A 20,579-nucleotide genomic window follows, 5' to 3' on the forward strand; every position below is an offset into this window, starting at 1 on the left:
TCTTCCTTCTCCTGAAGAGCATGACAGGGACGGTAGATGGGACTTATTTGCAATTTTCCACAATCTGAAGCAGTCTCCCAATCTTATCTCTGTTTGTCTGCCGATCTCATGTTTCTGTTTTCTTTCCTTCCCTTTTTGCTTTCCTTCCGCGTACAGGCAGTCGCTCTCTTCGATGGCAGCGACTAAAAACGGACTGCTCGGGCTCTCAAGCTGAGAGACCACGCACTTTCAAGATCATTTGTTGTCCAAATAAACTCGAGGCGTTCGTTCAAACCTGAGACCCAGTGACATCTTGGTCGTTTTCAGTAAGAACAATAAATGCTTACCATTTTGTATCCTGTGTTTCCGCATTATGGTTAAAACATGGTGAGATATATTGAGTGTAGCTGCGACTAAACACGCATGAATGAATGACTGCATCTCACGACTTAGAATTCAAGTCTTAACAGAGACCTGAAAATAAAACTGCAGTGCATTTCCAGTTATATAACGTTTTCCTTACGTTCCCACAAATCGAAAAACATGGCCCGTCACTGCATTCTAACTCCGCAGCTCACAAACATGCCTAGCATTAATATATAACCGAGTCTTCTCCGTTAATGAGAACACCGCATAAGCGAGTGTCCTTATTTGTCAAGAGGATGAAGCATCAAAGTTACGGCTGAGAAGTTTTGATCTGGTCGCGGCAACCGCACCCGAGGTTGTTGTGCACGTGAATTACGTGCTATATGAACAAAGAAAAATGACACCATTGGTAATGACAATGGATTAAATAAAGAACCAGGTAACACGTAGCAGTGTTAATGCAAGCCAGAGAAATATACCATACAAAAGCCTAAAGCCTAAAAAACGACGATGCCATTATGGCTTGACAATGTTGTTTGCGTTATGACGCACCAGCTCCACTCATAACAGTCTGCCGCGCCCATATGTCATCTTAAACAATCTTTAAAAACTGAAAACACAGCCCCATTTGAGCAGATTGAAAATACTAAGCTACATCTCAACCATGATTCGCTTAATATGCTGCACACTCCTGGCAAATCGCAGCCAATCATAGTCACACTTCCCATTAATCCACCAATCACGCCTTCCGGTTATAACAAGCCACGACTAATGTCGTGCAGCCGAGTGGATTGCAGCGGCACTTTATGAAACATTCACCAGCTTATTCAAGACGGCCAAGGTTTTATCAAATGAGCTGGCGAGACGTTCACTGCAGCCGCTGCCGTCGTGTGAATAATTCAGGGCGGGGCCATTGACGAGGGCACGGGCAGCTCGCCGGTGATGTCACGACCTGAGCCGCTCGCGCTCCGCACCGGTCTGGCGTCGCTGGCCGTGACGGGCGCCGTGACGGCGACGTCACCGACTCGCCCCACCCACTCCCGCCTGACACCGGTGACACGGCCCGCTGAGAACAGGGGATCTCGGTCTCGTTCGAAGCACGCTGCCACGGTGTTGCTGGGTTTGGAAGCGATCCAAACGAGGGCGTAAAATGTCTTGCGCATAAAGTGACGATACAAGGCAACTGCCGCGTGCGGGCACCACCCATATGCTGGTGGACACAGGGAGGGTGATCCGCCCATGCCACGTCAAACTAGTTCGGCGGAGCTCTTCATCGAACCACCTAAGCACAGCGTCACTCGAAACCAGACAGAACTTATTCAGAGCCCTCATTGATCGATGATTTCTTTGTAACTTGTTATAGTCTGCAATCAAGTGTTTCTGGTCGTTTTCGTCATTGTGTCCTGCATTGTGCATAAGCTGGCAGAATTCGGATTCATAAGCGGACGTAGCCCCGAAGTTGTAAGTGTATCAGGCACCGCACAGCAGAGGGGAACTTTACGGTAGGTTCGCACAAACAGTGCACGCACTCAAGTGCATTCAGCCCGCTTTTGCGTGCAAAGGGAGTGCTAGTTACTTCGTAAAACACGGCAGCCTCACTGAATGCAGTGTTGCTAGCGCTTATGCAGTTCACCAACGCACTGTGCTTGCCAGAGTTAGGTTACAAAGTGCGGACTACCTCAGAATTATGCTGATCATTCATTTTTAGCAAGACATTATAGCATCAGGCTAAATCGCATCACCTCAGAAAAATAATAGGAACGCAATATAAACTAAATCAAACCAACGTACCTTATGGCCAGGCCACGGTGCTCGAACATCTTGAGCAATGCAATTTCGATCCTAAGTTGGGCATTAGGGCGAACAGCACGGGAGGAAGTTGGTCCATTTTGCGGTCTGTCAAACATAATAGCTCTAGCGCATCCATGTATTTCAGATTTAGAAAATTCATCGACGAAGTTGTCAAACTGCGTAACACAGGGCGCGAACAACTTTCATTATCGTAGAGACTTAGACTGACGTGTGCAAATGCAGAATGAGTAAAGTTGGGAGCGGCCTGACATAAGTGGCCTCGAGCAGAGGCATACGCTGCCCATTTTGCTCAAGGCCAACAGCTGCGCACGTATTTTTATACCGCCCTGTTTCAGTTGCACTCTTGTTATCGGATCATCGCGATAATTTCATTTCTAGCAGAATTAGGCCGGACCTTTTCAACAGATCGATTGCAGGGATTTCTAGGAGAGCCAGCACTTATGAGTGCTTGTTACGTGGGCCCGCACCCATCATCCGATCGTAAAATTGCAGGTCTACGGCAGCATTTTGTGGCGAAAGTTTAAGGTGCCCAAATTCTCAGCACGGTCCGTTCTGCCCTCTGACGTCACTTGACCTTTCACCAGGCCGCTGCCACCGGCCGTGGGTAATCCTAATCAGAGGCAAATAAGCTATTTCAACCCACCCCATCCTGGAAGGGGTATCGAAATACAGGCGCTCCAATCAACTGAGCTATTGGTTTGGACTACATAGGCATGTACTGTGTATGCATGTACCTAATGAGCGTGTTTTGAGGAGAATTATGAAGGGGGTCAAATGATGCATCATGCCGCGACCCGTCGCATAGCGTACCTGAATAATAGACAGAGCCGGTACCAGGAGCAGGACGTCAGGTATGAAGCTCAGACCGAAGTGAAAACTTATTTGCTTTTTTACTCGAAAGCTTGCTGAATGATGTGGTTTCTGGTGCCTATTTCGAATCTATTAATAACAGGGGCCGCAACAGACATCTTCCGTGAACCTTTTAGCGGTAAGAGTAGTTCATTTAACTAGAATCACCCAGGTCAGTTTCTTAGAAGCACAGTGCTTGACGTAATCTTTGACTCTCATTCAAATGCAAAAGCGAATTGGACTCGTAAGGATTTTGGTCACCATGACCTTCTCAAAGTTAAACACGGTCATTGGCATTAAATGCAAACCAGTAACATTTTGCTTAGGACAGGCATCAAGGCTCATGGCGGTTGCATGAGGAGGTCTGGGGCACATTGCACACGAATCTGTAGTTTGACCTTGTCTGACCTTATCTGACCGAAGGTCATGAGCTAGGAACTTCGTATATTACCACATGTAATTCCATCTACAGACCAATCTACCTTCCGAATATCTTGCCTCTAATTCTCTTAGTTATCGAGATCGCAGGGGGTTAAGTGGACCTCCCTCATCCAAGCAAAGGGTATTTAGCCGGCCACCCGAGCGCATGTTTAGTGGATATGCCACCTTTTTTGTACTTTCCTGTTCAGCACAACAAAAGTATTGACTTTTCATTCACTTCGCCCCCTCCGATACGCTTTTTCGATAATTCTTGCAAAACACTAGTTGGTTAAAACGCTTGAGGGATTAATGCCACGAACGCGTGGAACACTTTATTTAGAGGAAAATATATGCCAATCTGAGGACGTTATCATTCGAATTTAATGACACGAGACGCAGCACATGATCTAAGGTGACGAACCGGTTAAAGCTTTAAACGACAGTTTTTTGGTATGTGACCTTAGCCGCCCGCTGTGCCAATCACAAACGTTTATTCTGTACCGACGTCATTCACTTTAGAAGAGGTGCAAATTTTATGCAAACAGACCCGCAATGTGCACGTTAAAACAGCGTATAAGTGGTGCTTCTGGTCCGGAACAGCTGACAACGGTGCTCAGCAAATTCTGCCGTCGTCAATTACCGCGGACTAGCGCTACATTCTGATGCTGCAAAGAAATAATTAAGTTCCTTGTTGTGGCAAAACGTTGGCAGCGTACCTCGGACTCGGAAATAATCAATCTCATTTCATCTTGATCCTTCTGCAGTGGCAATGACCAGTATCATTGTTAGACTAACTGGTCCTGAGGTTTCGCCAGACCATAATTTGAAATATGACCCAAGGGGGGGGGGGGGGAGGCACTGCCTTTAACGGCGTATTTAAAGAGGGACACCGTGATACGTGCCCTTGTATCAAATTCATGGATGCACTCATGTATATTTGAATAAATGCCGATGATGAAAACAATCAAGACAGACAAAAGCAAGTAAATTGAAAACACGTTATGTTTTTATGTGTCATGTTGGACATTTCGTGCGAATGTGTGCCAGTTTTCTTCACTGGGCATTTTGAGACTCCAGCTCCACCGCAAATCCCTGCATACGCCCTTGACGAGACTCACCTCTATCCTTGGCGGCCAAGTTCGTGAACCACTTATCTGCGAGGTGTGAAACGTGACTTACCTCGATTCTGGTTCCGACCTTTTCCTTTCTCTCTAGCAAGCCTTTTCCTAGATCCGACCAACCGCCGGGGAGTCTCCATGACCTGATCCTTGACACACTTAACTGGTGGGTGCATCCGTGACCGTGGTGGCGGGCCCCTGTCTCCTTGACCTGACCCCTGACCCACCTGACTGGCGGGTGCGTCCCGTGGCCATGGCGGCAGGTCCAAGTCCGCGAGGATTCCGGATGGCCAGGCTGAACAGGTACTCCGTGTAAGCCTCCAGGCCGGATACCACGAGCGCCTGCAATCGCCCCGCGTCAAGACGAGTCATATAAAAAGGAGAAAGAGGATTGACAGCGGTAACTGGGTAGAGCCGATAGGAATGGACTGCTGGCATTGTGAAGCATCTACGCACTATATTTGTAAATGACAGACGACACAGACATTGTGATATTCGAACAGGTATATGGTTATCGGCGACTGTCACATTCAATAAAAACCCACAATCCCACAAATTGAATGACTCACACGAAATCAAGAAATTCCGGTTGCTCAGCTCAGTGCGAGTGGCCACCATCATTTTCCAACTGCCTTCAGGTTGTTTTTTAAGTCAAAGGAATTCCAGGATCTTATCTCTCGTCTTTTCAGCAGTTATCAGGATTAATGATATGGTTTTCTACGCCTGTATTCTGAAAGATACTGCTCCTCTTTGATATGCAAATTCACGATCCTCCGCCGAATCGTTCTGATGAAGACAATTAAGTAGTTATATATTGTAATTTAGGGCTTTTTCAACAGCTCTTAACATACCCGTTGGCTGTACCGTTTCAAGGGGTCTGGTTCAAACGAATGTTATTCTAAATTTTGCAGAACGGAAGCACGTGCATAACAGACTTACCAGCAGACATGAATTTATTTACCACGGAGGAGCTTGTCCCTTTATCAGTGACGTCATAATTACTCACGTGAGGTTCTCATTTGCTTCACATTTGATGAGGGTGTGTAGCTGTATACACTTTAAATAAAAAGAGGTGTACTAGATCACGGTGTTGAAATAAATGACGATTGAAAAACTATCGGAACAGAAACTCCTTGAAAGTGTTGAATGGATGTCAATGATCATGCAGCCAGGGCAGACACTCCCTGCATGCCAACTGGCCTTTGCTGTTAATTAAAATTGCCTGTTACGGTTAATTAATTAAAGCGATTAATTAAAAGCGTCTGATATTTATTACGTCCAAACGGAATGGGCACTGACAGCCAAATACTCTGTCTCAACTCGCATGACCAGGAGGGTTAGAAAAACGCTCATGTTGGCTCGGCGATATCTTTCCTGCCATTCCTAGTTACAAACTGAAACTAAAAATATTGCATACGTTTGTCCGCATTCGTAAGTTCTTACCGCTCCAGTGCTCAGTCCAGAGCAGGGCATATCACATAGGCTGGGAACAACTTGCCTAGACGCTACTGGGGCCTATCTCACAGGGCCCAGGTGAAATTGGATGTCCAGACATTAATTACGTCGGACTCTGTTCCTCCAAGACTGCGCCTAAGGAGCCCGCGACCTTCTCCGGAGTAATATCCTATGGGCCAACCAAGGTATCAAACTCCGGTCTCACCGGACGCTGTCAGATTCAGACGTCCATTCCTGGGCTGCCCAGGATGGTGCTGATTAAGTTCCTTTGTTCTGAGTTTTCGCCTCGGGCGCCGGAGCAGACGCACACATATTTTGGTCCACCCATTCATTTCGACAGCCGAGCAATACGCGCGCAAAATACCGACACACGTGAGATGATAAGGAGGATGTTCTGTATACTGGGTTGATCGGGTTGGGTGGGTTAAGGTCGTTTCGATTGGTTTCAGATGGGTTCGCTTGGGTCTAGTTAAGCCGATTCAGTTGGGGCTAGGCTGTGCAAGATTCAGCATTGGCTTCTAGAGCTTTGTGAAAGCTTTCAGAGCATGCCTACAACTTCATAGCCTTTCAAAAATTGGCAAGGCTGCACGTGAAGTGAGGCTTTGGGCGGGTGAGGTGCGGTGACGTAGACGTTTACCTTTGACAACATCTCCCTCTGAAAGTCTGCTACGAGGCTGTCTTTGCCTGGTACGTAAGATCCCTCAAGAAAACGATAAATTTTGACGCAACACTATTTATCCGACCAGACTTAAGCTGCACTTGGGTCAAGACTCAAACTCTGACCCATCAGCCGCAAAAACGAATGAATCCAGACTCGAGACTCCTCGTATCTGAAGTGGATGGACTCGGGACCAGGAGACAAACTTGTGACGCCTGTGCTAAGACTCAAATATGTGAACTTCGAGCTATCCCTGCCCACCGCGCAACATCTTGACCGGGATGGCAGCCCTGGCCATCTGTTTGGGTCAGCGGTGCCCGTGATCGGTGCTCACATCAGATGCATTCGAATGTTTCAGATCAGGTGATCAATTCAAACGATGGGATGCACTTGCATAGGGTGGGCAGGTGAATCTGTGTTACATGTTTAACACAACCGTTCACACCAGAGCTCTGCTTAAAGGGTCCACGCCGGCTGTTCAAGTTAGCTACATGTCACCAATGCATGTCAGGCCGAAGGCTCACCGATACATTTCACATAAGAGGCAATAGCTGAAGCAACTTGGTAAATGGATTCCCTCTAAAAATCCCGATCATAGCTTAAAAAACAACCAGGTCACCTTCATACCCCACCATTACTCGTCACAGGTTTATTCATTCTGTACGCCGTATCTGTTTACTTCAACAGCTATTCCCACACGTTCAACCCAAACCGTTCGAGTCACAAATACATCCCAGATACCAAGTCATAGGTCCACCCCTCCTGATCAGGGCGTGACCCCTCGCCAAAGGGTGGCTCCATCAGGCGGCCAGTGACCGTCACATTCGTGACCCCTCGCCAGAGGGTGGCTCCGCCCGCCGTCCACTGACCGTCACGTTCTGTTCGGTGATGACCAGGCTGCGGTTAGTGCCGGTGGCCGGGGACCGGTAGGTCAGCTGGTAGCCGAGGAACTCTCCGTGCAGCGTGCTGGGTGGCGCTGGTCGCCAGGTCAGCTGCACAGCCGTGGCACCCCGGCTGACGGCCCTCAGGTCAGCCACCTGTCCGCTGGGCGCTGCAACGGCCAACAAGCTGCCACCAACCGCGGTAGGTGCGCGGGAAAGGGATTGACACGGCATGCTGTCAAGGTGTTTGTTAAACAAAAACTTTAGGGTACACAGTTGTAACAGGCACAGCACAACCAATAAAAGAATATAAATAAACTACAGTAGATTGGCCTTGTGTGGACGAAAACACGTTTGGTGAGTAACGACCATTTCCGGACATGTTATTAGGAAGAGGCGAGTGACGGAGCAAAAACTGCAGCCATCAACGGCTACTTACGTTAATGCGCGTCACCCCGCACAGGGGCATTCCTGTGCGGTTTATGCGGACGCTCGGTCGGGCGCCGCCGTCAGGGTAGCCCTGACGGCACCTCATGACTGAGGGCCGCAGCTTGTCGCGGTGAGACGGGCTTCGCGATTATTTAGGATCAAGCATTGAATGAAGACAACAGGGCGGACGATTTTGAAGCGGACACATCCTCACGCTCTATGTAACTGCACGTCGATTCTGTTTCGTACTCCCAGACGGAACGTGCAGCTTAAAGGCCGCTGGAAGGCCAGGGGCTCGACTGGGTGGTGGCACTACCCATGCGGGTGCCACTGGGTTCGTGGGGTTTCGTTAGGGCGACGGAAGTTTGATCTTCACTTGATGAATTTTCAATGATGTTGTTGAAGTGTGCTCGACATTGACCTGATGCAGTTCTCAACGGGATAAATGCAGCTCTCGACGGGGCCAAAACGCCGTACTCAGTGGTGGTCGACGGCACTAAAGCGGATGGCTGCATTAATATTGGTTAGCGCGTCGGAACGCGTTGTGTTTTTGTTATTTCGTTGACTGCCGTGCCTTCTCGGAGCCATCGCAAAAACATAGATGATGAACACGTCCGGCTTTTTTTCTATTCGCCCTGGGCGGGGGAGAGAAAGACAAGTAGGCGGGGCGCAACATCTCCCCGTCTTTAATCTCGCATCCCATCCGACACGTGGCGTAGCCGGATCGCACGGTCGGGGACGTCGGGCTCACTCGGCGCTCCGCTCTCGGTGTCAGATTTGCGTCAGATCGCGAACGCAGGCGCCCCGAAAACAGGAGCAGGAGTGTGGCAAAGCTTCCTTCAAGTCAAGGCCAGCAGCGGGAGGGATTTTGTGGAGATGTTCTGTTGTACACCTGCGCCGCTGTCCCCTCAACCCGTTGCGTGAGTCGAGCTGCTGGCGTTTGCCTGTTTACATGACGACGTCTGTGTGACGTGCTTGAGGCTATTTCATGCACAAGTTTGGAAAACCTTTCATGTGGTTTGATGCTCCAAGAAATTCGCGCCAAATTTTTAAATCGTGGGCAACCGTGATGGGTTCGAGAAAAAAGCATCCTGGTTGAATGGATAGAAATAATTCACATTGCTGTATTAGGTGCAATTTTCGAAAATTGTACAACGCTTTAAACTGATTGATCCAATAAGTCATCGTGCAAATGGTCATTGTGTTTGGGTGGCTTATGGCTGTGGCTCACTGGCCCATCACAACAGTCAATAAGAAAGCGTGAACTGTGGTATGTCCTAACTTAACGCGGTGCTCAACATCTGAGCATGGGACGTCAAATATATCGGAGAAAGCTAACACGAGGGTGGGAGCGTGTGGTGTTTGTGTGAATGTGTGTGTTTGTTTAGGTTGGGAAAGGGAAGCACTTGTGGATGCGGAACTAGCATAGCGCGCTCATTCTCACATATCATACTGTCATCAGATCGACGAAACTGTCAACAGACCGACAACTCACTCCCTCTCCTTGGCGCCATGAAATCTGAGGACAGACATTGCACAGCATCGCATTCTCATATGATGCCCAGTCCGACACATCGCCCGTTGCCCGTCCCACGTCACCTGCACTGCAGGGTGAACAAGCCGTGCACAGCCATCACGTGCGTCCCGTGACCGGGCCAAGTCGAACGGCCTGTCGCGAAGTGGCCGCGCCGCCTGCGCAGAGCTACGACACTGTGCGGCGGGGGCCTTTGTCGGGGGCGATTGATTCCCGGCTCAAAGAGCCGTGCCATGGCTGTTTGCCAGCTGTTGTGATGGATGGGACACGCCCCCCGCTGTGCGGACAGCCGTCGACAGTGCATTCGCTTTGGACCGCTTGCTGTGTGCTTTGAACGGTTGTGAATGGCTTGCGTGGGTGGCGCGTTGTTGGTTCTCCGTTATCGGAGTTATGTTATACGCAGATGTTTGAAGTGTTGCACAACGTCATAGCCGATATACTATGGCGTCTGAAATGAGTCACGTGCGAACTTGTCGATATTTTGGTAATAATTCATCGATGCTGGCGTTCTGTGCAGCAATTCAGCCGACCAATCATTTTCCCATCACCGCCAGGAGGAATGCGAACAATGGAGGGCACGTTCACCAGGTGCGTTTCTGACAGCAAAACTATTGTGTGACAGTGCGAGACTGGAGAGGTCATCTCCAGCCCCATTCTGGAGCGCGTTAAGGCATGCTCTGTTTCGCAGACTTTAGAGGGGATCGAGCTGGTGCTGTCAAGGAACAGGTGCGGCAGAACCTACTTCTAACTGCTTTCGCTAGGGATAATATATCGAAAGCTCCCGGCCAGTGCCCATGCTCGCAGGGATCTGACGTACCTACCATACTGTCACGTTTCGTGACGTGCGAGCTTGTTTCCTCGCCACAAAACGCTTGGTTTAAAAATTGGCATAGGATGGGGTAAAAAATGCTCTTGTCCTTTTCATTGTGGAAAAGAAGGCGACGCAGTGCGCACTTCCGTAGAATATTAGAATATGCCTGCGAATGGCTTATATATCAATTCCATATAGTGTCCATATTCAATAGTTTCATTGTTGCGCATGTGGAGGGCAGACGTCCACATTAAGCAATCTCAGCCTTTTAATGGGCAGTCAAATGCGCCAGAGTGGACTAAGCTCAGCTATAAATGGAATCAAAGCATATGAGTGGGTTATGCGGGCCGGCCTCACGTGCCAACTGACATGCCTTTCGCAATCATGCTCATAAAGGCCTCCTACATGTGACAGATGGAGTAAGGCAGCAATGCAGGCAGTCATTCGGCATGTTTTGCTACGTTACATGCTTCCCAGATAGAAAAGAAGACTGCAGTCAGGCCAGACGACCCGACCCATGAAACGAGCGGTCCTAGTCCACTACAAATACGGCACTCGAGGAATGTTTGCCCATGTCCTCAGACAGCTGGTGTGAAAACGTCAGCTGCCTTGCAATCATCATAATCGCACACGCTGACGGCGAAGGACGTGGCCGAGCCGGACTGCTCGCTTCAGGCAAGCCTAATCCAACGTTACAACGCCCAAACAATGTCACGATGACCAGGCGAAAGTCAGCGCTAGCGGAGCGACGACTGCGCCTCGGGCGCTCGTCGATACCTGCACGACAATGTCATCGATCGGCTCCGATTTGTGAACTCGATTATAAGAGGCCGAAAGATGTTCCCTTTGTGCCCTAGATGTGCCCTAGACAGCGAAACCAGACAATTGACTGCGTGTGGATTTGGTTGGATGATGTACATTGCAGCGTGGCACGAACTTCAGGTTCTGAGACTTAAATTCGAGTCATCTACATCGCTGAAAAGTATTTAGCTCGCAACACAGTTATAACAGGCGCGCACCATCACAGACCATAGCATCGTTTTCATTAATCTAGTTTTACTAATGACCGTTTTATGATTACATATGGCTGGATACATACATAAAAATGTTTCGCAGCTGTTCATGATATATTATTATGGAAACATCGGAAATCGACCCATAAATGGCTAGGAACACATTTGCTTGGAGCTGATCTTAGAGGCGACTGGCTGGATTACAGACCACCACCGAGTCTATGACACGATCTTCGTGGAGGGGCTGCCACCCTCAAACTAACAACACAGGCATTTGAGTTGACATGCATCACCGTGCATACTTTCAGTTCACGTTTGGTGCTGAAGACACGCATTCTGAGCTGAATGCTCTCCACGGGGGCTGGAGGCACGGATGCTGGATCTGGGAGTGCTCTGTGATGGATCCTCAAAAACAGATACGATTCGCGCAATTCGATGCAGAAACGTTTCAACGTTCACAAATGGGGCATTTGTTTCCTTCGACTTTGCAATGACCTTTGACCTTTCATGTAAAATAAAGCGTTTCAGGGTTGTCTCCGTTCCATCCCTCCCCACTTCGGACTATCCACTTATATTTAGCCCGACTCATCGCTGTAATTTCATCGGTTGTTCTCACATAATTCAAGTTGAACTACAGACAACCTTTTGAAGAGGGTGCACTGGCCTTGTAATAAAGGGGACGAAAGATGCACTTCACAGTTTTTTTAACCGGTTCTCATTTGAGCGCACCATAGCTATCAAATTCATGCCACATTCTATAAAGAATGACGCAATTTTTGAGAACCTTGACATTTACCAAAAACCTAGCTATTTTAGCTCCCAGTTTACTCTGCTTAACGAATAGCTGGTGTGCTTTTAGCGCGCAAATCGTCCGGAGAGACAGCTTAATTGAATTCGTTGAGCAGCATAGACTGAACACCAACTGTTAAAAAGGCATGCATCAGAGTGTTTCGGTGAGCGCAGTTATGGTTGCACGTTCACAGGTTTCCTCGCCGAATGTCACCTTCATTACAAGAGTGACAACCCAGAGGCGTGCATTCGAGGAAGAGTTGCCCCGTACATGATTCGTAGTCGAGTCGAGCCGCGTAAGTATAAAACTGAACTCAGAGCTGCATCCGATCTGGTTACCGAAATTTCTCAAGAAATCTTCAGCACCGCTCTACATCAGCAAATCCATGGTTCGGGCCAGCGTGCGATGGATCTGCCGCACACAAACGCGATCACTGACACACGTGCGACGTGGCGGCCTGCCCTAGAGACATTGTGTTATCCCCGTGCCAAGGCCACCTGGATTTCCGGGCTATGGGCATCTTGAAGCACCGTGAAAGTGCTCTAGTGCCAGGTGTTTAAAGTAGCTGCGCATTTTTATCTACCTTAACATTAGATGCAGCGCGCATGCCACCGTTAAAATAACGTGTTGTCGGAAAAAGCGCATGTTCTGATCACCCAAATACTTACAAGAAGTCGCGCTCTCTTACAACTGCTTCGTAAAAATCAACGTCAATGAAAATCCACACCAAGAGACATTTACTAAACTACATCCAATCTCAGGCCACAGCATGCTGAATGTGTACGTCTCTTCCACGATGTCCCATATGCATTCATTTTTATAGATGTGCTTCCATGTTTCATTTTCAAGCTAATTGTCGAGCGATAATGCCTTTAAACAGGAGAGGTTCTTTGAGATACCATGCTGTCTGTTTTACGCTTCAGTACCTTGTTTCTAATCACACCAATTATACCTGATATCTATTTGTCATCAGCAGGCTATCTCTTGCTATGTGAAAGGAATGAAAAAAAAACAGCTGATAATGTTCCCAGGCTGCATTTCGTCGTGAGCTACGTTATGTTGGCTAACCGACCATCACTTTAGCCACGTTTCTGAGATCCAAGGCCAGACTTGGTGAGCCCAACCTATCCAGGACCAAACTTAGTGAGTCCAACCTAAGTCGAGAAGGACTGGCCATGAGCATACAATTTTTGCGCGAGACGATGCAAAAGGCATCGTCCGCAAAAATGTAGGGAGTGGATGTTTGCTGGCTAGCTCGAAAAAAAAACATGTCTCCTAACCTCCTGCTGATCAACATTTTTGTTTTGTTTTACAAACGTGACATCTTGAACTTTCCGTTCCAAATGTATGAGCCTTAAAGGTAAAAGTGACATAATCGGTTTTGGCAATGGTGTTCCTCCCAACACCCTTTTCATGACTTCTCCTATGAGGATTAGGGAAAATTTGCCACTGTTATTATACCTGTCTTAGAGCAGTAAGGTCAAGAAAGGAACGGGACGGAGAGGCAGCATCCAGCTTGCTTTGCTGCGCATAAACTCGCGCCCTGATTCGCCCTTTTTTATAACGTGGCCTGACGGGGGCGGGGGGGGGATAGGTGGGTGGGGATGGTCGATGCGACCTGCCTGACGTTTGCAAGCTAATATAGATATAGTCCAGCGGAAAACGGCAATCGATTAGTCTTAACGTGGTCTCACGATTGGTACCAAGTTGCGTGTTGCTGGGTCACTAAATGGCCCCAACATTCCAGGTCAAATGCCAAATTTTCCTGTAAATCACACTTTTTCAGCTTTACGCGCTCATATGTACAGATTATGCCTCGAGAAGGAGCGAAACTCACACAGGCGGGATCATTGTTTACTTCTAAGTAAGTACAGGGACATTTAGTTCCATGCATCTGGGCATGCATGCATGATATGTGGCCCGATAGTATATGTTTTAATAATAAAGTCGAGCCCCCCGCGCGCGGTCCGCGACATCGATGGTTACCAGCCGCCGCCCGCGCCGGTCGTAGGTCGCCGTGCAGGGTTCCGCAAAAACCGTCGCTTCTCCGAAAGTAGAAACGCTAGGGACGCGTTTCATGTGTCACAACACGCGTAATGGATTCCCTCCACAGGCTATTGAAATTTTGATTGCGATTACTAGACATGCCTGGGGGGCATACTCGAAAAAGTTTAAAGAGGAGCAAAGGGAGGGCGTATCTTGACCATCCCTCCCTCTATCAGGAAGAGGGTTAATGGATCACTAACAAAGGATGCATGTCATACAGCTAGTTCTATCACACTATGCTGAGCGTTAATGTTGCACAGATAAGAACTCATGAAACACCAAGTATTCATGAGATAAGACTTAATTGCCAATAAGGCTATGGATGTTTATTAGAGGGAAAGATTGATATTCGTCATCATTTTAACTAGCAATGCTTCAATTTTGGGATCAAATGAAGAAAAAACAACCCAGCCAAGTTAATCTGACTATTACACCTATCTAAAACATTTCACAGGGCTGCGCAATCGGGTCCTAGAAGATTTTTTGACAAAACCTAAAGTTAACTCTCAAATCTCGGGAGATCATCCGGGAAAACCATTAAAAGGTAAGGTCCCATAAGATCCTTCAGCCAGCTTATCAAAGATCCAGGGTCTCAGAAGATTCTTCGGTAAAATTTCAAAAATATCTCGGATCCCAGATAATCCTTTACCAACTTAAAAAATCTAGCATCTCAAATGATTCTTCGAAAATAATTTCTTCAAAAAAGATCCAAAATCCTAAAAGATTCCGGATCCACGGCTCAGAGATCTAAGCCCGAGATCTTTTTTGGACTTTGATACATGTCTATTTGCAAAGAATGCTTGCAATGAAAATTTGCAAAATGCTGCTCACCTCAGCAACACCAATCATCTGTGGGCATTATCTCTGAAGCGCACGTGCCAGGCGCAACACTAAAAAACAAGGAATCGTGCTTGGAAAAGTCACGTACGGCCGGTGCTTGATAACCCGTGTCAAATACGAGGGTTCACAGATCCGAAATGGTGACAAAACATCAGTCCAGCAGGTCTTACCGCCTAGGGGTCATGTATTTTGAGGCCAAACGGATAATATCGTGCAAACCTCATCCCATTTGTAATAAAGGGAATATAAACTAGAATCATTTCCGCTCTTCCCGCCAGTCGCCAAGATTACAGCGGGAGAAGGAAAGGAGAGGGGGAGGGCGACCAGGGATCACTAGCGCGTGATGAGTTGTGACCTAGGAGTCAGCAGAGCTTTGCCGGTGTCTCGTGGATACCCAGCGGACGGCGCGGGCCGACGACACATGCCCTCATCAACGCACATACGTCTGCTGTCATCAGCAGACATCTTAGCCAGCAGGAGAACCCTCTGACGGGCCGCGGGCACCGCAGTCGCGAATGGGAATATCTGGAATCATCTCGCCCGTCTGCCATCTGCCGGTGTGAGAACATTTTGTAAATCGACCACAACATTGGTCAGTCAGCAAACCATTCTGGGTGCCTTTAAAAACAACTTTAATCAACATAAATATCCCATTTAGCACAAAAATGGGGGGGGGGGGCGCCTGTTAGTGAACGCACACCACGGCGCTCCTCCGTGTTGCTGAAGCCACCAGTGCATTTCCAGTGACGTTACCTAGGCACTGATAAGATTTTGCGGACAAAAACTCACGTTGGACATGAGAAAACCGGCAAAATAATGACAAAGAAATAAAGATCAGGAAATAGTTGATCAATTCTGCGAGGAACAATAGGGGACTTTAACTAAGCCAGGAGAAAAGATCAAGGAGAAAAGATGAAGACGTAATTGCCTGCTGCTTCACAGCAAGGCTCACGCGGAGTAAATTGCTCCATTTGCAATCGATTAACGTAACCACCATTGAGACATCCTTCATAACGTCCCTCGTATTTACTGCAACAAGTTCGCGGCGTCGGAAATTGTCCGCCATGCCCGCTTTCCGTCGTTGTTTAAGGACATAAACTGCGGACTCAGCGACGGTGCATGCTAAGTTATTAAAACCTATATTGCACACCCATCTCACTGTTTACATTATGCAAATTAATTGACGCATGACCAACAATATATGAGAACTGCATGACCATTGAAACGCCCTTCGTGATGGCATGCTCAGTAATGACTCATATATAAACGGAGGGTGGGCCATGCGTGTAAGCATATAACAGGCGCCGGGTAAGCACGAGAGAACTACCATCGAGAGAATCAGGAGAGAACTACCACCTCTGATGCTGCGTATATGCGCCTCATTAATGGAGATCATCTCCCTACATGTGTTGGCATCTTCTCCGGAAATTACCATGTTTTTGACTGCACAACCAAGTGAAGACCCGGACATACGCCAGTCTTGAATACACTAGGAAATCCTTGTCAAAATATAAATACCAAAAGTTTTGCTGGCAGGCGAGTGCCCAGTACACAAAGCAGGCGCTGACTTCATCGACTTCCTGTGTCGTCTTTCAGTTAACATTGAAACGGTGCCTACTGAGTGAGACCTCAGACACTTGATTAGGATGTGTGTGTGGGTGTGGGTGGGTGTGGATTTCCATGTGTGCATCTTCCTTTGACACCCCGCGACATGACGAATTTATTTCTTGACGATGGAAGGTAAGGTCATGAGTTCACTGTACATGGGCCAACCGTATGCCATTTTCTACGTCTATTTTTACGTCTACGTTTAAAAGTATACATCGAAGGCATTGTGCGACACTACAATTTTTACAAGTAAAATCAGATCGTCCACGCCACATGTTTTAATATGCTCATGTTCACGCGTTAACCCACAAGCACAGTGCATACCGAAATATTTTGCAAATATTTCACACAATATGCATTTTCGCAAGAAATTGCAAGCTTAGCAGGTTAGCCACGAATACACAAATAGAAAGGAAGATGGCAATGTACCAAAGCCCGCATTGTGAAGTCACGGATCCTGAGCATATACATATACACAAAGCATGTGGACTTCAGTGCATTGTTAAACAAGCCCTTCACACCACGTGTTACACATTCTCTTTGCACTACAACAGCTTCCCTTACGCTTAACTTTTTTCTCACCATGGGGTCATATCATTCTTTCCGAATTCACGCTTGCTCATTAAACATCAACAACCGCTTTCAAGACATACGGCATGCTCTGTTATTATATTTCAGCTCGGGATTCGCCAGAGCTCCTTTTTGTTCACGGAGCTTCTCAAAACGAGCCATGACGTGGCAAATATAGATAAAGGCATGCCATCATAAACGCAGACCCGGAGATAGAAACCCCGAGCCACACCCAGGGATAGAGACCCCGAGTCGCACCTGGAGATAGAAACCTCGAGACAACACTCAGAGATAGAAACCCCGAGCCAGCGTCCTAAAGCAACAGCAAATGCACATCGCCTGAGTGTGCCTGTTCGACGCAAATTTGTCCTTACTTAACGGTGGGTTGTGTACCTTGCACGGCATTGGCGTGCTCGCAGTTAACGTAAATTACACTCCGGCCCCGACGTGCGGGGCCGCAGTATCGAGCAAGTATCGCCCGCTCGTTTGAAGCGCGCTGGGCGGCGCAGTTGGCCGACCGTAACCACCACCGTGAGTAATGTGCGACTGGGAGTGGCACGCCCCAGGGCCCTGGGCGCTCCGTTTCACGCAGGACGTCCAACGATGGTGTCCGCCAATTGACGGACCGTTATAGCTGGAAATCGTGCTCACGAACGCCAGATATGAACGACTCGGAGGTTATATTTGCTTGACCTTGAACGCCGCATGGATAGTGAATGACAGAAATTGAATGACGTTATTATGGCGTCATAGATATCGGGTGAAAAGCTGCGCAAAAAGTCCGCACATCTTGGTGGGCATGTAGCTCAGAAACTAGATATTTTTAGGTTGTAAGAAAGACAGGGCTGTGAACTGCACCGAATAATAATCGACATAGTTATTTCATTTCAAAACCTCATACAAATGTGGAACGTTCTCTTGAAGAATTGTAAAACTAAGCACATTCTTAAGCTCTTATACTTCTAAGACGCAATTTAAAGTGCGCAAATTCGTAGTTCCACTAGATGAAACTAGACCCAGACACGCATGAAGTTCACCATATAAAATACGACCAGTTATATATTCACCGCATAAAACGCGAGCATGCCGACTGTGCCGACTGTCACAACTGCTCACCAGGTGTCTCCGGGGGCCACTCACATGCGCGGTACCAGAGCGGACGCCAGGGCGTGCTCTGACGCCACTCACACATCGAACGAGCAATCCCAGAGCCACACCTCCTGCCCACGCCCCTGCGACGGCCGCTGCAGGCTACTGACCTTCTCTCAGCGTCTGCACGGGGAAAGACGGCTGGCCGGGCGGGCCGGCGCCCACCGCGTTCACGGCCGTCACCCGGAAGCTGTAGACCGGTGTAAGGCCGCAGCTCGGTCACCTGGTAGCGGGTGCCGTTTACCGACGGTGCGCAGCGAGCGGTCCCAAGGTCCTCGCTCCGTCTCCCTGCCACGACCATGCAAACAGCGCTCATCAGTACGGTAATCAGCCGACGGGCGCGGGACACAGAGACCAACTCGGCCGAAGAATGCTCGCTCGGGTTCAATCTGTCTTTGCCGGCCGCTGCTGCGGGTGAAGCAGCCTGGACGGGATTGGATGCGGGTGTAGAGGGCGGGCAGGGGAAGGGGGGGGGGGGGGGGGCACATGACGAGTGACGCTCGGGTTGTGGGCAACCGATTCACTATGTTGTTGCGTGATCGAGCCGGCCCTGCGGTCTCGCCGCCGAGTTATTCGGGCGGCCTACAACAGCCTGATGGGTACGATGGCTGTAATGACGATCTCTGACTCATTCTCGGTTTTGTTTGCATTATGCTGATGGCCCGTACGCACTTGCAAATCGGTTAGTTACCCAGGAAAAACCGTTTGGACAGCACACACTGCGCCTGTTTTAAAGGCTGCATGCTCATAGTCAAATTACACAACAGATACGCAACGACATGGCGAAGGCAAGCAAAACAAAACTAGTACCCCTAGTGGTCGCACCGCAGGCCGTATAAAGCGTTCATATTAGCACAATAGAAGATATACACGCAACTTTGAACTTCCGCTTTATCATAATACTCCGAAAGAGTATGCAGACAATCTTCTCATATTGGTAGGTTCTTCCGTCCCACACGCCAGAAGGCTCAGTGAGAACACAGTGTCGAGTCACATTTTAGCCATTGAGGGCTTCACTGAACTTTCGAATACGAAGAAGAACATCGTTCTCTCTACTTAAATGACGTCAAACGTCAAAACCTTCACAGGACTGAGATGACGGCATGGACGGTAACCACCACTATGGTCGGTGGGGTTCGAACCACGATAACGTTTGGGCAGACTGCGCTTTTTCGTGTTTTGATCATGTAAATAGCACCAAAGCAGAGATGAATCCCAGCATCATATCAGGCGCAGTTCACACATGCAGAACAGTAGCGCACAACTTTGTCTTCCTGCCATACCACAATGTGTGATTAGGGCTCAAGCTGTGCAGGCATACGTAACACTGGCCGTCCCCGTGCGCCAGGCAGATCGCAGGTCGATCCTCTCTCCCGACCCCCCGTCCAATCCAACAACACCGCCGCCGTCCCAGGTCACGCTAACTCGCTGGACGTCAGGCATGGGGCGCCGTTGTGACGGCGGTCGGGTGGGGCTCGGCGGTTCGCGCCGACCGGTGCTGGCTGGACCGGTGAGGCACCGGCGACGCGCCCGCGCCGGGGCTGGGCTAGACCGGGTGAGGCACCGGCGACGCGCCCGCGCCAGGGCTGGGCTAGACCGGGTGAGGCAACCGGGCACGCGCCCGACCCGGGGGCTGGGATGGAGCGGGTGAGGCACCGGCGGCGCGCCCGCGCCGGGCTTGGGCTAGACCGGGTGAGGCACCGGCGACGCGCCCGCGCCAGGGCTGGGCTAGACCGGGTGAGGCACCGGCGACGCGCCCGACCCGGGGCTGGGATGGAGCGGGTGAGGCACCGGCGGCGCGCCCGCGCCGGGGCTGGGCTGGACCGGGTGAGGCACCGGCGACACGCCCGACCCTTGGCTGGGTTAGACCGGGTGGGGCACCGGCGACGCGCCCGACCCGGTGCTGGGCTGGAGCGGGTGAGGCACCGGTGACGCGCCCGCGCCTCGGTCCTCGGCGCTTCATTTCCGGCCCCGGCGACCGCCTGGGGCAACGCTGTGACGCCGAGGATGAGCCTACGAGCCGCGTCCGACGTCGACCAAAGCCACAGCCGGCGCCGGCAAAAGCCGCCAAAGGCCCGCTTCATAACGTTCGCGCCGCCCTGCCAAGTGGTCGTATAATTAAAGTGTTAGGGATATAATAAGGCAGCGATATGAGTGCCGGCGGGTGATGGCCGACATGAATATTCCGGCGACGACGGACGGCGCGCCACGTTCGCCGCTGACAGACGGGCGCGCGCCGCATTCACTGCAG

At 49.5% G+C, this 20,579-nt stretch overlaps 1 protein-coding gene across 1 annotated transcript in view; it reads right to left on the reverse strand.

The window, feature by feature from the left end:
• Positions 1-19,176, reverse strand: part of LOC119107466 (protein sidekick-2) — a 38,746-nt gene extending 19,570 nt beyond the window's left edge. The window contains exons 1-4 of the mRNA XM_037230910.1: positions 19,154-19,176; positions 18,439-18,542; positions 7,527-7,708; positions 4,772-4,886 (exon numbers count right to left, since the gene is read on the reverse strand). Coding sequence (XP_037086805.1) covers positions 4,772-4,886; positions 7,527-7,708; positions 18,439-18,542; positions 19,154-19,176 — 424 coding nt within the window. The remainder of the gene's footprint in view (positions 1-4,771; positions 4,887-7,526; positions 7,709-18,438; positions 18,543-19,153) is intronic.
• Positions 19,177-20,579: the final 1,403 nt, after the last annotated feature.

This window comes from Pollicipes pollicipes, unplaced genomic scaffold (assembly GCF_011947565.3).
Source record: "Pollicipes pollicipes isolate AB1234 unplaced genomic scaffold, Ppol_2.1 Scaffold_6686;HRSCAF=7923_pilon_pilon_pilon, whole genome shotgun sequence".
Taxonomy (NCBI): Eukaryota; Metazoa; Arthropoda; class Thecostraca; order Pollicipedomorpha; family Pollicipedidae; genus Pollicipes; species Pollicipes pollicipes.